The 17,470-nt window shown below is 41.2% G+C and overlaps 2 protein-coding genes across 2 annotated transcripts; one reads left to right on the forward strand and one right to left on the reverse strand.

The window, feature by feature from the left end:
• The first annotated feature begins 628 nt into the window (after positions 1-628).
• LOC134752243 (zinc finger protein 184-like) lies at positions 629-7,111 on the forward strand. Its single transcript, XM_063687872.1, has 4 exons — positions 629-959; positions 1,323-1,433; positions 4,623-4,772; positions 6,056-7,111. Exons 1-4 carry the CDS (start codon positions 869-871, stop codon positions 6,556-6,558), a joined length of 855 nt encoding a protein of 284 aa, XP_063543942.1. The 5' UTR covers positions 629-868; the 3' UTR covers positions 6,559-7,111.
• A 3,146-nt stretch (positions 7,112-10,257) lies between these two features.
• LOC134752519 (uncharacterized) lies at positions 10,258-15,975 on the reverse strand. The gene has a single exon (XM_063688213.1). It carries the CDS (start codon positions 15,949-15,951, stop codon positions 10,258-10,260), a length of 5,694 nt encoding a protein of 1,897 aa, XP_063544283.1. The 5' UTR covers positions 15,952-15,975.
• Between the last annotated feature and the right edge of the window lie 1,495 nt (positions 15,976-17,470).

The raw sequence follows: 17,470 nt of genomic DNA on the forward strand, positions 1-17,470 counted from the left end.
CACCATACACCGAAATACTACCAAAAACAACCTACGTAAATTGGTCGGGTTATTTGTTGGTTCATGTTATACTCATGTCCCAGAGCCTAACTAGCGCCACCGGAGAGATTAGGAACTATTATTTAAAGCTGAAAGCGGTCACTTTTGCTACAGTTCTGCCATAAGAGATTGGCATCCTTTCTATACCATCCATACAAAAGACTAAAGAACAGTACGGATGGTATAGAAAGGATTCAGCTTTAAATAATAGTTCCTAATCTCTCCGGTGGCGCTAGTTAGGCTCTGGGACATGAGTATAACATGAACCATATAAGGCAACAAATAACCCGACCAAATTACGTAGGTTGTTTTTGGTAGTATTTCGGTGTATGGTGGCGCCGCCTAATTACTGTTTTTTGATGGACACTTTTCATACATAGAGATTTGGCTCCTTTATATAGTCTCCATGGAACAGCTGTCAGCAGTCAGTCATTGAAGTAACAAGTGACATTTCGAACTATGGAAAAGACCACCATCTACACTAGCGCCCCTAGCGGCGAATTCATACGCGTTAGCTCTCATTCTAGGGATTGACAGGGCAAGCTATGCTAGCGCCATCTGCTAAACACTTTGACCGGCCAACCCCATTGTCAAATTTACATATTTCCATGTGTTGGATTTGTTTATTGAATCATTTAATGTTTGGATTGGAAATCCGTAATTTTTATTTTCTTTTTTTTCTCTTATGATTTTATCTACTTATTATTACTATAAATAATTCATTCTTTAAAACTGGCCGAGCTCCATAATAATTTCGGTATCTGGGATATTGAAGCAGGGTTCAAGTTGAGGGACTGTTTATATAATATCTCAGTCTGGTGCCTCTGTGATGGAGGGAGTATCCGCGGAGGTGCGTGTGAAAGAGGAGACCGACTGGGAGCACAGCGCGCACGATGGTATCGTGTTGTTGCCGGTACACAGTAAGTTTTATTCTTTACTACATATGTGAAAGTTTCTTTCACATCTGTAGTAAATAATCTTCTTCAGTCGGTCCCTCAATACTGAGGATCGTGACATCATGTCCTGCTGAAGACCAGGTTCCTCCATAGGGTTCTATTCCTCGACAAGTGCATGGCCTAGTGCAGTTTTAATTGCATAGGTGCCGTAATTTGAGCACACCATCTAGTGGGAGGAGGGCCCTGAGGTCTTGTGCCTTCAACTTTGCCCGTCATTAGTAGTAAATAATAAAAGGTTCTTAATATTTAAGTAAAGTGATGAAGTGAAAATAATTCACTATGATTGATCTAAAGTTATGGCTCAACTTTAATGTTTATTTGCAATAGAGCGGGTGAAGGAGGAGCCCTTATGCTCCGACATGGAATGTAAAGGCACCAGGTACGAACAGGACAAAGCAAGGCTTGTGCTGGACCACGGACAGTATATAGCGGATAAGGGTGAGTTGCTTTATTTATTAAATCAGCTAATACAACCCTTATTGTGTAAGCAATAAAGCCCGAAACCTGCCATACAAACTGCAACTGCCGGCAGGCAACCAGCGCGCCGCCGCGGCCGTGCGCTAACCTGAGAACTTATTTCTTCGGTCTTAAATATATACGGTATAACCTTAAATATTTGGTATTTTTGTATATTTTCCTTTGCAATTGAAGTGAAAAATAGATTATATACATCAGGCATAAATTATATGTCCTTATACGATTTTTTGCACATTTGTGCAAAGTTATTGACAGAGGGGTAGGTTACTGAAAGGCTAGTCCAGTTATTTATGGATTTTATGGAAATGAAATGAAATGAAATGAAATGAAATTTATTATTAATAACAGAGTTACACGTCAATATTTTAAATATCACAATATTAATAACATTTATACAATATTAAGTATATAAATTAATTGCATTTACAAAATTATAGGTTGATCAAAAAAATCTTGATAATTATAAAATAATTCTTGCGACAGCCACTTTTTTAGTCTAGCTTTAAACGCCGCGATGGAAGTTGCATTTCTTACAGTGTCAGGCAGGCGGTTGTAAATCGAGGGGCCTAAAATGTACACGGACCGCTCTGACTTGGCAAGTCTGTGTGCTTCGGTGACTAGCCTATTATGGTGCCTATTACTGCGGAGGTTGTAATTGATGTTAACACCTCTGCACTTAAACATAGCTAGGTTTTCGCGCATGAATATTGCTACTTGGTTAATAAATAGGCACGGTAGGGGTAGAATCTTGAGATCGCGGAATATGTCTCGTGCCGGTGCATCGGCCGCCTTGCCGGCCATCGCGCGGACGGCGCGCTTCTGCATAGAGAACGCACGTTTCCAGTCGGAGGCACGTCCCCATAGCTCAACGCCGTACGTCAAGAGCGAGTGCACCGTTGCAAAATAGCACTCTCGCACTGCGCTATTTCCGGCTGTGCTCGCTAACCGTCGCAATGCAAAGCACGCGCGCCCTAGCCTTCCACACAGTTCATTGATGTGCGCCTCCCAAGAAAGCACGTTGTCGAGCTGGAACCCGAGCAGACGTGTGCAGGTCACGTGCTGTAGAGGGGCACCACCTGCACTCACTCTCATGGTTGGGCTTCTATGACCATTTAATTTAAATGTCATGTAGCTCGTTTTCTCTTTATTTAAAGCGAGACCGTTTGACCGGAACCACTGGTGCAGTTGTTCCATAACAAGGTTAAGTGCCTCTTCCAACCCCTGTTCAGTGGTCGCACTGACGACAGCCGTGACGTCATCGGCATACATTAGTATGTCTGCGCCTTTTATTGTCTTTGGCAGGTCGTTCAGCAAAATGCTAAAAAGTGTGTTGGAGAGGCATGATCCTTGAGGCACGCCCATCAGGTTTTGTAGTTCGGAGGACACAGCCTTACCTCCATCCCCGATGACCACCTGGGCCCTGCCGGTCATAAATGACAGTATTAGTTTGGAGGCCGCGCCTCGGATACCGTAGTGAGCCAATTTGTCTGCAACTAGTGCGTGGTCCGCCGTGTCGAAGGCACGCGATAAGTCGCAGCAGATGGCAGCTACGTATCGTCCCGCCTCGCGGGCGCGCAGCACACAGCGCACCACTTCTCGCACCAGGTGTGTAGTGGACCGGCCGTGTCGGTAGGCATATTGGCTGTCGGATAGGGTGTTTCTTGGTGCCCAGAAACTGAGTAATCTGTTATTTAACCCTGCTTCAAAACATTTACTAGGGCCTGGGACCAAAGATATGGGACGATATGATTTTATAGTGGATTTTTTTCCTTTCCCTTTATAAAGTGGACATATTTTGACCTTTTTGAGACACTCCGGATACACTCCTAACCGCATGCAGTTATTAAATAGGTTAGCCAGGGCATAGCTGATTGCGGGGCTGGCTCGTTTTAGCAGTTTAGCGGAGAGGCCATAGACGTCGGTGCTATTTTTGGGTGCAATAGATGTTTTGAATATTTTTGCAATTTCGTACGGTGTAAACGGCCTGAGTCTAATAGAACAGTCGCTGGCAGCGCGCTCGTCCAATAAAGAGGCAATACACTGGTCGCGATCGGCAGAGGGCGCGCCGCACGCGACGACTGCCGATACGAATTCGTGGTTTAGTGCATCCACCGCCAGTTGTTTGGTCGCGAACGGACGGCCCGCGCTTTCCACTAGCAGCTCGGTGTAGTCGACGCGCTCACGGGGCGTCCGAGCCAGCTCGGTATTAATGGCGTTCCACATTGCTTTGGACTTATTGGGGTTACTGTTAATCAATGAATTAATGTATTCTTTACGTTTACTTTTTAATTTATTATCGTATGATTTTTGAATTTTGTTTGAGGCTTCGTATAAGGAGGTATTGGCGGGGTATTTGTTTGACAGATTAATAAAATCAAAGGCCAACAGTTTTAAATCAATCAATTCACTATCTATCCAAGGATTATTTTTGTGGCGTATGGTTATATTTTGCAACGGAAGGTGAATATCGAGTTGGCTTGAGAGAATGTTAATAATTTTAGTCGCGAAGTGATTACATTTATCGCTATGATCTGCAGTAATTGCTTGCCAATCTATTGACTCGAGGGCAGCAACAAAAGACGTAATGTTTTTTTCGCTAAAGACTCGTTTTGTTATCACCTGAGGCACCGGGTGGCACGGGGGGCGGGGCACGGTGAGGCGCTGCGCTTCATGATCACTTAAGTTATGGTCTAAGGTTTATGCCCTTCCCCTAAGAACAAATTAAATTACTTTCTGAAACTAAAACTAAACTAAAAGCATCATATATAAAGGAAAAAAAAACCCGATCATGAAGGCCTTGGTCATTTTTTCCTTTGTATATGATATTTATTATAATAAATAATTAAGATGTAATATATAAAGATAACAAGTGCAACCATGTAAATGTCTGAAATAAAGGCTATTTTTTATTTTTTTATTTTATTGTATGATATTTATTTCGTTTAAAGTTTATGCCCTTGTTGTATAAATGTGCCATATTCAATCACGGCCATATTCAGTCGGTAGTCAATAAGGCGCTATTTCCATATAGCTTCAATTTGAAATCAACCTTATCAATAACTGACAATGTGGTACCTTTTGGTTGAAAATGTCTCAAATCTCTGTTTAATATGAAGGATTTTCGTAAATAACCGTAATGTTTATTCGCAGTTAAAGAAGAAATAGAACAGGTGAAGGACGAGCAATACAAGGAGCCCTCGTGCTCCGACACGGGATCTGGTGTCCCCGGGCTCTATGCCGAACAGGACAAAGCAGAGCTTGTGCCGGAGCAAGGGCAGTCTATATTGATCCGGGATAAGGGTTAGTTGGCTTTATTTATACGATGAAAACATGGAACTCAGAGATCTATATCAGATATGCCTCTATATCAGAGATCAAACAGATTAGTGTCATTGCTCGCAATAATGTGGACAGGACGTGACTCCAAAATTAATCTAATAATTGATCATTTCATTAATTTCTTGCCTGAGCTTTAATTTTGATTTCTAGTTAGTTAGTCAATAGCGTATAGTTAATATGTATAGTACCAAATCACTTTACACATATTACATACATATTTGTTATTAGCGTTATTTTAACTAACATGTAGATTAAGCTAAAAACTAACAATATGTGGACCTAATGTTGTCTGTAATAAATAAATTCATTCATTCATAGTGTTATAGTTTTTAATTTAATTTAATTATGTGATATGCTTATGATTTTATTTTATTTATTTTAATTTACCTAATGTATTATTTAAAACTGTTTACTAACCAATGTTTTTATTAATCTGAAATAAATAATATTCATAACACATTGTAAACTGCATTATATTATATATTTTTAAGGAATAATTTTGTTGCGCTCTTTATAATTAATAGGTACCAATTTTTTCAATTTCAATTTTAATTTTTATATTTAATATTTTATGACATGTGTAAAAACTGATTATGAGGCTTGCAGCTTAGAAGAAAGGAATTTTATTTTTATTTTATTTGTCAGTGGCAAACGCCGGCCAATAGGGAACCGAACGAGCAATGACAAAGTGTGGCCAGGGTCCGGTCCGGCTTCCCCTTAGAGGGTTTTGGAAGGGATATTTTGTAAAGCTTTGCTTAGCAAAGCCGTTGCTAACTTAAATCCTTTCATTTGGCCTTTGAGGCGCTTCATAATATGGGTAAGCTGAATACCTGTTCCTAAGCGCTAACCTCTTGAAGGGGTATCAATTATAAGTTATAACGCTTTGCCATTTTAAACTTTCTCTTCGTAAAAATATGTAGAATCGAATATTGCTCGTTTATGTTTAAATTGAAGGACTGGGTGTCTAGCGCGTTGACAGCACAGGTGTCATAATTTTTTGAATTCGGAAGGGGATGCCCTTTCATTTTAACGGTATCTCTGAAAGGGAAACCCCTTCCTAGAGCTAAGCCAAATGAACGGGTAAGCAATTCAAAGGGAAAGCCAATCGTTGGGGCTATTTGATAAACGACTAAGCCGTTTAAAGGCTTTTTTTCTGGGTAGGGGTGGACTAATCCATGAGTGTGGCCATGTCATCATTAATATCAAACCATATTTAAAACAAACTAAATTCAATTTGGTTTCAGTTGCAAACGAAATAGTATCCGCTAAACAAGATCCACTGCACCAGCACCAATCTCCAGAGAGTCACGCTGGAGAGACTGCTGATCAACGAAAGGCTGTAGCGGGTCCTTCGCAAGACATCGACGAAATCTTTGAATGCGAAACTTGTGGCAAAACATTCAATCAAATATTCTTTTTAACCTCACATATGCAACTACACAAGTACAACTTTGAGATCGTTGAGACTGAAACGAAAACATACTCCTGCGATACGTGCGAAAAACAATTTGCGACTAAAAAACTTTTATATGAGCACGAGTTGACACACATAGCCCATGAGTACCCTTGCGAAATTTGTGGTAAAACGTTTAGTTTTTTGCATCAACTGACGAATCATACTAGAGTTCACACAGGTGAGAAACCATATAAGTGCACAATGTGTACGAAACAATACGCGTGGCATACCACTTTAGCTAGACATGAACGAAGACACAATGAGGAAAAACCGCATGTTTGGTATGTATAAGCGCTTTAGATATTACTGTAAATTGACTACCCATAGACAGGCGCATACAACCGAAAGACGCAAAAAGACGTTATCCTGTGACGAATGTGAAAAACTGTTTTACGATAAATATGCTCTAGCTGTTCATATAAGGGTTCATACTGGTGAAAGACCCTACACCTGCGAAATATGCGGAAAAAATATACAAGCAAAGCTAGTTTAATCAGTCATGGTAGAAGTCATAGTGGCGGGTACTCATGCCAAATATGTAAAAAGACATGCATTCAAGTAATTTAAGGTATCATACTAAAAAGCATCACAGTTAGACAGTGCCGAAAGATATTCAAGAACGTATTGAAAAATAGAATAAAAACTTTGGGCTCCTTGATTTTAGATTTAATCTAGTCATTAATTTAGTTTAGTAATACCACTGTATATATGTAATAAGTCTGTAAAATTATAAATTATAATTATAATGTCAAAATAAGACACTGGTTTCATATATCTTTATTGCGTCCATGTTCATCTTTACATAGGATGGTATTAAATAAAATATTATAAAGTCGGTACATGATATTCGTTAGGGCATGGCAATAATCTTAATACAATTTTTATTTTATTTTATTGTCACTATTTACAAATAATACTGGTTTTATTTACCTCTTTACCCATATCGAGGAGTGGGGATTGGAGGAAGGCTGCTTTAAACGTATTATGTAAATTGTAAACTAACTAATGCCATCGGTCTTTCAAATATGTAATGTCAATTAACCTTTCGTATGCGCATGTCAAAAAGTTGCCATATAAATAGCAATCGTGACAACTTCATGTTTAAGTTGAATATACCGGGTGTTTCCTGTAACAGGAGCAATAAATTAAACTAGAGGCTGTACGCCTCAAGCTGACCAACATTTGTTCAGCAACTTTTTAAAATTATGAAATTTTTATATTATACCTTTTTTTTTTTTAATAACCTGTAGTATCCCACTGCTGGGCAAAGGCCTCTCCCTTAGATTTCCATGACTCCCGTTGTTGAGCTGTTTCCGGCCAGTTATTAGTGAAGGTGTCTAAGTCGTCCCGACATCTCCGCCAGGGCCTGCCACGTCCGCGCTTCTTTTGCGGCATCCACTTGGTGGCTATACTAGCCCACCTATCCGGATGCATGCGGCAGACGTGACCTGCCCAGTCCCACTTTAGCCTAGCGGTCTTCTCCCCTACGTCAGCTATGCCTGTTCTGGAGCGCAGTGTAGTCTAGTCTAGTCTTTTCTTTTTCATACTAATTAAATATTATTTTCAATGTACGCTGCCATCTGTGTGTTTGACGTTGCTTGTCACCCTTTCAACATAACAAATTTTGCAATACATTGCGTCGTAGAATAAACTTTAAAGTGTATTGATCAAAACAGAAGTTATTTTTAAAAGTTGCTAAACAAATGTTGGCCAGTTTGAGGAGTAGTCTACAGTTTAATTTAATGCTCCTGTTACAGAAAACACCCGGTATATAGAGCAGATCTGCTCCTAAGCATACGAAAGGTTAATATTAATGCAAGAATTGATGCCAAAGCATCAACAGAAGGTCGCAAGTTTAAGGCGGTAATCTATAATTTATTTTTGTAAACCTGTGTTGTGTACAATAAAGTGATTACTACTACTACTAATAATAATAATTCTATTTTCTAATTTACGATGAAAAGTGTTTTCATGATAATAATTACTAGACTGCGGACCAGGCGCAAATTTTATCAATCATCGCCTCCCGGCTGATACTTTGTCACATGATAGTTTAGATGTTATAATGAATAAAAAAATAGTCAGCCAGTTTTATCGCTGTGGAAAGTCCGTCAACTGGTCACAAACTTTTTTTTTCAGTCATCGCCTCCCTCTGAGAGGTGAATTGCGATGTGTGTGCAGTGTGCATCGTTGCACGGAGATGTTTAGGGTTAGATCAACGTACCCATGCATCGCTGCAGAAAATGTACATGTTTGTACAGTTGCTTTATGTTAAGCAATCATTTTAAGGTAAGTAATATCTACTATAGATAAGCGAAGAAGCTAAATGCAGCAAAAAAAAAATAGGAGCTGCAGCCCCTTTTAAAACGCGCTTACCAATGCGTGCGCTTTTTGGCACAGCTCTGCTTCCTTTCCACCAGAGATGTACGAGAATACGTAACGAGGGATGCTTTTGTTAACAACCAATAAAATCTCTTCATTTACCTATCCTCTTAGCAGCTCTAGTGGACAATATTGTATTTGTTCTAAACAAACACATCCCTCGTTACGTATTCTCGTACATCTCTAGTGGAAACGCAGCTTTACTCTGGTAATCTAAACAGGCATTTAAAGGTTTTTTTTTAATAAAACCACTAATAAGTAAAGCTCAGAATAGCATGTAATGAATAGTGCTGAAATATACATTTGTCTCGGAACTCACACTAGATGAAAACATACAAGTACCTAGTTTCAAATCATATAAGATAGAGTTAGACTAGACCAAGATAAGCCTGCAACCATTTTGATAGCACACGCCGTGCAAGTGATATTGTAAACGTCAAACTTCTATGATATTATTTTCATTTAAAAAAAAATATTTTCAATTTTTTTTTTAATTTTCATTATAACGTATACGTATATAAATCAAACTTGCAGTGTTTAATTATTTAAGTGCTAGATTGATTCCATATTTGTAATTGTTTTTTTGTAATTTTTGGTTAATTTTATTGCTTGTAAAATTGACACGTAAAAGTGCCCCTGTGGCCTTTTTGCTGAATAAATGTTTGATGTTTGAGTGCGTAAATATGCTATCAAAATCGTTAAAGAATTCTTGGTCTAACTCTATACATTTTCCATTATGTCTTACTTAGAATGCCTTTAGCATAGTTACTTAAATTCCACTTTTAAGTCTTTTCAGTCATATGGGTCCTGGTAGGGCGTTGTATTTGACCCTATGACCTTATATATTTTTTACATTGTGTCCACTTAGGTATAACCCATTTACTGAGTGCCACCTAGTCCATCTGGCCCTTATTGAAAATCAGCATCGCGGAGTGTGCCGTGTGGCTCGTACCGTGACACCAAGCTGAGTAAGGACCTTAGCGCAACCCCATTTTATGTATTTAGTTTTAGTAATGTAATAACGTTGTGCTAATAAATACTTTTTCCCCTCACTAGCTCGGAAAGTTGTCTTTTATCCTTTAAAACAAGCGGGGAAAAACGCATTTTATTCACAAGTGGGGAAAGTAATTTGACCTTGGATGGAGCGTGTTTAAGTAGCTTGACAGATTACGTAAAACGCTCATAGTGGTGGTTCGTTCGATATTAATTATCATTAAACAAATGGTTTGAAAATCTAATAAAAAATACCAAATTTAGCTTTATTTAATGATTTTATGTCACAAACCTTAAAGTTCCATAAGAAACGTTTGTTTTTTTAATAATGATGTTAAATATAATTCTGAACGCACAAGTTCTTTGTGTTAGTTTTTAGTGGTTTTTTCCAATAAAAATGGTCAACTAATGCACTATACTATTTATTTAAACTATATAGAACACTACACAGTACATATAAGGAATATTAGAGAAAAAGACAAATAATTAGCAAATTAGCGTCCGTTCGGTATGACTCGCAATCGGATCTCGTTGGTGGGGTCATCCCCGCCCCGCGCGCCCTCACCCCGAGCGGTGCTCGGTACTCGTCGGCAACATCCTCCACCCCAGTGCTGCTTAGCAGCACTCACCATCTATTGGTATGCGGGCTACGCGTGCAGCCGATCGGGTAAGTACACCACTCTTGGTTTTAATCCTAACGGCTCTTACTCGGCCATCTTTGCCTGGCAACAGCTGTTCTACTAAACCTTTTGGCCAGGCGCAGCGAGGTCCATCTGGGTCTACAATCAAGACGAGGTCTCCCACTTGTAAGGGCCTCACTTCTTGAGTCCATTTTTTACGTGGTAGCAGGTCCGGGAGGATTTCTTTCACCCATCTTCTCCAGTATAAGTCGGCCAGTCGTTGGGCGATTCTCCACTGCTTTTTCAAGAAATATTCAGAGTCATTGTAAGCGCCAAGGTGGGGTAAGACGGAAGAAGAGCCAAGAAGAAAATGGTTAGGCGTTAAAGTTTCTGTGCTTCCAGGTTCTACGGAGACGTGCGTTAGTGGCCGGCTGTTTACTATGCTCTCGACCTCTGCCAAAAATGTACACAAAGTCTCCTCTCGAGGGGCTCTCTCTTTCAGCACGACCTTCATGCATTCTTTAACAGTTCTGATCTGCCTTTCCCAAGCTCCACCCCAATGTGGACTTCCGGGTGGGATAAATGTCCATTTAGTCCCATAGTTCAATGACTCACGCTTAAGGTACTCCTGGTCCAACTCCTGGATTGACTTTCGTAGTTCTGCATCAGCTCCTCGAAGATTGGTACCATTATCTGAGTATAGATACTGCGGCCAGCCGCGTCGTGCTCCCATTCGTCTAAGAGCCATTATAAATGAGTCGGTGGTAAGTGAGTTGACTATTTCAATGTGCACTGCCCTCACCGTTAAACATGTAAACAAAACTCCGTACCTCTTTTGTCTTCCTCTTCCAACAGTTACTTCTAGAGGCCCGAAGAGGTCAGCGCCAGTGTAGGTAAAGGCGCGCTGATGATGAGCAACGCGGGCAGGCGGTAAGTCTCCCATTCGTGGGATTTCTTGTTTACATTTCCTTATTCTACATAGCATACATTTTTTTGTAACATTTTTAACTGTCGGTCGTAATCTTAATATCCAATGTCTTTGTTTCAGGTTGTTAACAACAGTCTCCTGGTTCCCGTGGGCTGCGAGAACGTGGTGATGCTTCACTAGCAGCCTTGCTATGTAGTCTCGTCCGTCCAAGATCGAAGGTCGTTTTGTTTCAGGTCCGACTTCAGCGGCGGCGTCGATGCGACCCCCGAGGCGTAGGACTTCGTGTTCGTCGAGGTACGGCGATAAGGTAAGTAATCTACTTGTTTTAGGTAAGTATAACCCATTTTTCAGTTTTAGGATTTCTTCGGAGAACGTCTGCGCTTGAGAATATTTTATAAGTAACCTTTCAGCTTTCTCCATGACAGCGCCGTCCTCTTCATTTATATGTTTACATTTGTTTATAAACTGTAGCATTATAAAAGTAGCCCTGAGTAATCGTAACCACGATGAAAACCTTGTAGGCTCAGGTATAGGTATGTTTTCCTTATTGCACGACGTCATCGTCATAACACATTCTAACTCGTCATTGTTTACGTCGGCGGTCAAAATATTTTGTGGCCACTCGTTCTCACTTTTTTGTAAAAATGCAGGTCCCTGTATCCACTCGGTAGGCAACACACAACGGTCGTATGATTCTCTGGTAGGTATATCGGCGACATTCAGGTGCGTAGGTACATATCTCCACTCACTCGCGTGCGTTAAATCATCTATTTCACCAAGCCGATTCGCGATATAAGGTTTGTATGTACGCGCGTTGTTTCGTACCCAGTACAGAACCACTGTGGCGTCACACCAAATTATACGGCGATCTGGTTTTATTCTGTGTTCTTTAATTATTGTTTCAGCCAATCGAGCTGCCATAACTGCCGAATTTAATTCCAATCGGGGCACAGTCGATTTCTTCAGGCCTGCAATGCGACATTTACTGGCTATAAATGCCGTACGAACTGTGTTGTTTTCTTGCCAGCGCCAGTATGCTACTGCGCACATAACTTTCATTGACGAGTCGCAAAATAAATGAAGTTGTAAATCTTTATAACTATTCATAGTTAATAAATCTTGTTTTCCTGCAGGTGCATTGCCGATGCCGCCCGCTGCACTGATAGGTACTAGCCGCGTCCCGCTCGCTCTCGCGGCATCTGTGGCTGTCGCGCTCATACTTGTAGATGCTGTTACCATCTCGCTCGCACTTAGAGACTCTGTGACTATCTCGTTCGCACTTGTGGCGGCATGATGATAATATCTAGGTAGACGTATCTCGCGCATCAATTCTAATTGATTAATCCATTTTAGCCATTTTTCGTAGACGACGTCAGGTACTTGTTCATCCCAAGTTACGCCTAATTGCCACGTTATTTGAACAATTAATCTTCCATTTATGGTGAAAGGCGCTAAAAATCCATACACGTCAAAAATCGACATTACTACTCGTAGAATGTCTCTTTTCGTAGGCCTTTCTTTCCCGTGGATTATATTTTCAGATAACTTTTTCAGCGAGACATCGAACCCGAGCGTATCTTCAGTAGGATTCCATAACAATCCAAGTGTTCGCTCGCCCTCATACTGTTGTCCGACTTTGAACTTTACTGCGCTGTTACCGAGAGTCTCTTTTGGAATGCTGTTGATGACGGTTTGACTGTTGCTATTCCAATTGCGTATATGAAAATCGCCTCGTGCATGTATATAGGTGACGTCACGGACTAGCTTCATTGCAGTTTCTTCATCAGGTAAGCTATCGATGTAGTCGTCGACGTAGTGTTGCGTGTATATAGCATTAGCCGCCTCTGGATATGTAGATTCGAAGCGTCGCACATTTTTATTTTTTATGAATTGTGCTATGAAGGGCGCACAATTGGCTCCGAATATGAGTGACGTCATTTGGTAGGTATCTATAGGATCTTCGGGCTTATCTCGGTACAGAAAGCGTAGGGCTTGCTGATCGTCGGGTTTTATTTTAACTCTGAGAAACATGTCCTTGATATCGCCAGAGATCGCGACCTTGTTTTCGCGGAATCGCCACATGATTCCTATTAACGGTACTAGTAGGTCGGGACCTTTATATAGGTAGCTATTTAGACTAAACCCTTTTGTTTTAGCTGACCCATCGAAAACCAGACGGAGGCTCTTCTTATTTGGATTATCCACGCCATGAGTAGGTAAGTACCAAGTTCTAGTAGACGTGAGTGGATTTTTCAGTTTTTCAGCGTATTTATTCTCCAACAAATGTTGTATGCGTTCTTTATACCTTCGTGCATACTCTTCACTCCTTTTCATTTTTAGCTCAACTCCTTTCAGTCGTGATAATGCATTTGGATACGAGTCGACGGTGACACAGTGAAGATCCTTCCAAGGTAAGCCGACTTGCCATTGGCCATCGATAAGTTCAGAGGTTTGTTCCAGGTGCTCCTGGGCCAGTACGTCCTCCGAGTTCTGCCGAGGTTTAGCAGATACGCCCATTGAATCGATGGAGAAAGATCGACGCATGTCTTCTTGCAGTTCACGTAGAAGTTGATTATTTTCGGTTGCAATATCTTGGTCGTAGTTATGAGTAAGATGTAATGAAGTATGTATTTCCCTTTGTTTCATTACAGTTGCTCGTTGACACGGACCATGCACGCACCAGCCTAGCGGGGAGCGAGTCGCATAGGGCTCATTTTGGCCGCCCTCCACGATCTCTAGTGGTACATGCAAGTGGTAATTATCTTGTCCAATAAGAATTTCAGGTTTCTGATTTTCAGCACACAAATAGTTTTTTATACGGTCTAGGTACTTGTAGTTACCGCACTTAACAAGTCCTATGTTTTGTACAGGTACGTCCAGATTGCTTGTACTACGCGCGGTTAAGTTGAACATTGTCCCGTCACTATTAGATATGGAGCAATCGATCAGCTGTGTTTCGCACTTCACTTCCGAATTGGCCCAAGCTCCGCGCACCTTTAAACTTTGTCGGCGCCCGCGCAGCCCCGCGCGCTCCGCGAGTTCCGTGCTTATGAAAGACACGGTGCTTCCATCATCAAGCATACAGGTCGTTTTTATTTTACCGTTAGGTCCATGAAGGTATATCGGCACGACTTTTAATAGCACTTCGCACTGGTTAACGTTTATATGCGTAACAGTTTCAGTTTGAGCACTAGTGTCCGACACTTCTACGACGTTATAAGGAGTCGAGCGCGAACTTTGACCGGATACATAATGCAGGAGCCGGTGGTGAGCCTGCGCGCACCCCTCCACGTCACACGCGGCGGCCGTGCACGATTGTCTATCATGGTGCAATAATAAACACTTATAACACAAACCGAATCGCTTCACATACTGCCAACGGTCCTTGCGTAGCGATTTTTTAAACTTTTTGCATTCTGGTAAATTGTGATTTCCTACGCGACAAAAGCGGCACTTATTATTATTACTGTTCGTATGCGCACTTTGCACTAAAACAGTTTGCGGTTTATAGTCACTATTTTCACTATAGTTTTTACGTTTATAGTCTGATCGAACTTGCATAAGAGAAGCACTGCAGGTTGACACTTTCATAGCTTCCTCGTGGAGAAACTCGGAGAGGATATCAAGTTTAGATTTAGTTCCCTCTTTTATTAGCGCGTAACTGTAGTCGTTCCACTTGGGTAGCAACACCGTAGGTATCTTAGATAAGATAATTCCGACTATGCTTATTTCTTGTAGGTACTCTCCGCGACCTAAGGCACGAACAGCTGTGACGTAATTTTTTATCTTAACGGAAAACGTAACTATTTCTTTGTGGTATTCCGGTGGCAGAGCGTGTAGTTTTTTAATTTCAATTAGCATGCGCGATATTATTAATTCCGGATTTCCAAATTGTAACTCAAGAGTTGACATTAGAGTTTCAGTCGATGTGCCACTAATAAGCAGCGCGTTTACGGATTCTTTGGCGGGTCCACGGAGGCACTTTCTTAAACGCCACATATTTTCAATATCGCTGAAACTACACACTCTGGTCGATTCTTCGAAAGCTTGTTTGAATTGTAACCACTCCATTGGTTCACCGTAGAACAAAGGCAGTTCCTTCGGGGTGCTGATGCGGCTCAGCAGTCTTGCGTTTTGGTTGTTGTTGGATGCAGATACGGTGGCCAATTCCTTCAGTGCGCTAGCTAACTCCTGAACTGGCAACTCGGTGCCGGCGACTACTGCTGCCGACGAACACAGCGCGCCCGGGTTATTTCCAGTCTCGGGGACGTGCTGTGACTCCAGTTCCAGCTGGCTGCGCTCGACCCACCTGGCAACATCACTTTTAACCGACTGATGGTCTTGTTCTGACGGTTCAGAATTTTCAGATGGACTGTATTCATCAAGGTTGGCGAGATCTACTTGTAGTTTTTTATCTATCAAGTCCATTTGTATGCGAGCCTTTGCTTCAGCTGCTTCCAGCTCCAGCTTCTTCCTTTGTGCCACAATAGACGACGATTTTGACTTTTTAGAACCCTGATAGCTGGTTTTACGAGAACAATGACTAAGCGAGTTCGCGTTCTTTCTTTGTTCGGAATGTTCCGATTTTATTTGACTACCCTTTTCTAAAATAATAGTCTTGTCGATCGGTTTCTTTGGTTCTTCATCTTTTACAGGTGTCTGCGGCTGCTGGATTGAAGCCTTTTTAAGTTCTTCTTCTTTTCTTTCCTTTTCACGTCTTGTAGTACTACGTGTGTTGACCATCTTCGGCGTATGGAACATCAAATTATCCGGCTTCGAAGACCACTTTGTGTTAGTTTTTAGTGGTTTTTTCCAATAAAAATGGTCAACTAATGCACTATACTATTTATTTAAACTATATAGAACACTACACAGTACATATAAGGAATATTAGAGAAAAAGACAAATAATTAGCAAATTAGCGTCCGTTCGGTATGACTCGCAATCGGATCTCGTTGGTGGGGTCATCCCCGCCCCGCGCGCCCTCACCCCGAGCGGTGCTCGGTACTCGTCGGCAACATTCTTTTTCTTCTTCTTTTAAAATTATGGCTTCAGCCCAGTGGGACTATTTCGCCAGTATCAAGGTATTAAGAGGTTTAAAAACGACAAAAATTGTACGGTTGTACAAGACAGTGTACGGTGATTTGCTAGCTCTTGTAAGAGTCGATGCAATTTCAAAACGCATCATTGACATTTCATACGTCAGAAATGTCAAAATTGTCAACAAAATTTTTACTTAAAAACTTCTCACGTAAAAATACAGAATTTCCAGTTTTTTGTTATAATATCGTAAAAAATGAGTGATTCCAGTGATGAAGATGATCTAACGCCTGTGGATGTTGCACTTTCCTCGCTATGGTGAGGTGAAAAGTTTTGTGTTACACACGGGTGCAAATGTATTTTACTTCTCGTGTTTCAATTCCACACTCGCGGGTAAAATACAACTTTGCACCCTTGTATAACAAATAACTATTTCTTTCTTTCTATGACCGCCACGCATATCGTGAGAGGCGCGATCGTGAATCTTGTCGCACAAAGTTTGATATTGGCAAAGAGAATAATAGTTGTTACTGTTAGTTACATTTACATTTGGTGGAATTACAGACTAATCTTAACCTACATACCTAAGTATTTATTTGACCACGATCCCACCTGATGGTAAGTGATGATGCGGTCTACGGTGGAGCACGCTTACCTATGAGATACCTATTAACTCTTGCCTTGAAGAGCCCCAGATTGTTGTTGTTGTTGTAGATTGTCTTCTCCGAGACCACGGGGACAACGCCGTCCTCGAAACGTCGGAGGTAAATTTAAATTTAAAACTATTTTACGCGATTAAGTCCCGTCGTTGTAAATAATAATGAGTAAAAATCGTGAAAGTTTAAATTAGTGCCCCAGATTGTACTCATGCGGAAACACAGACTCGGGCAGGGCGTTCCACTCCTTGGCAGTTCGCATAAGAAGAGAAGTTTTGTCCACTGCTGCAGCAGAGGAGAGCCCCACCTATCCAACAACGCTATCATGATACTGTTAGCGCGCCCGCCAGCACCGCTTCCGCATTACAGCCCCAAAGCCGTCGATGCGCCTCCGCAAACATCCCGGAGGCGCTACAGTGACGAGGCAGCCCCATCAGCATCCTGAAAGCGTTGTTGTATAGTTTGCATTTTCTCAAATGATTTTTACGCCTAAGACCCCAATCTGTTAAACAAAAGCCATTGTTTCTTTTCTGCGAGCGGTCAGCTCCCGTTCTGAGCACGTGGCAAAGCAACAATGTCGTTTA

Source organism: Cydia strobilella, chromosome 24 (assembly GCF_947568885.1).
Source record: "Cydia strobilella chromosome 24, ilCydStro3.1, whole genome shotgun sequence".
NCBI lineage: Eukaryota > Metazoa > Arthropoda > Insecta > Lepidoptera > Tortricidae > Cydia > Cydia strobilella.

Excerpts from the sequence above, each read along its gene's own strand:
- LOC134752243 (XM_063687872.1), top strand. The coding sequence starts at position 869 with ATGGAGGGAGTATCCGCGGAGGTGCGTGTGAAAGAGGAGACCGACTGG. Across the intron at positions 1,434-4,622 it reads ACAGTATATAGCGGATAAGG|TTAAAGAAGAAATAGAACAG; the intron begins GTGAGTTGCTTT and ends GTTTATTCGCAG. Across the intron at positions 4,773-6,055 it reads TATATTGATCCGGGATAAGG|TTGCAAACGAAATAGTATCC; the intron begins GTTAGTTGGCTT and ends ATTTGGTTTCAG.
- LOC134752519 (XM_063688213.1), bottom strand. The coding sequence starts at position 15,951 with ATGTTCCATACGCCGAAGATGGTCAACACACGTAGTACTACAAGACGT.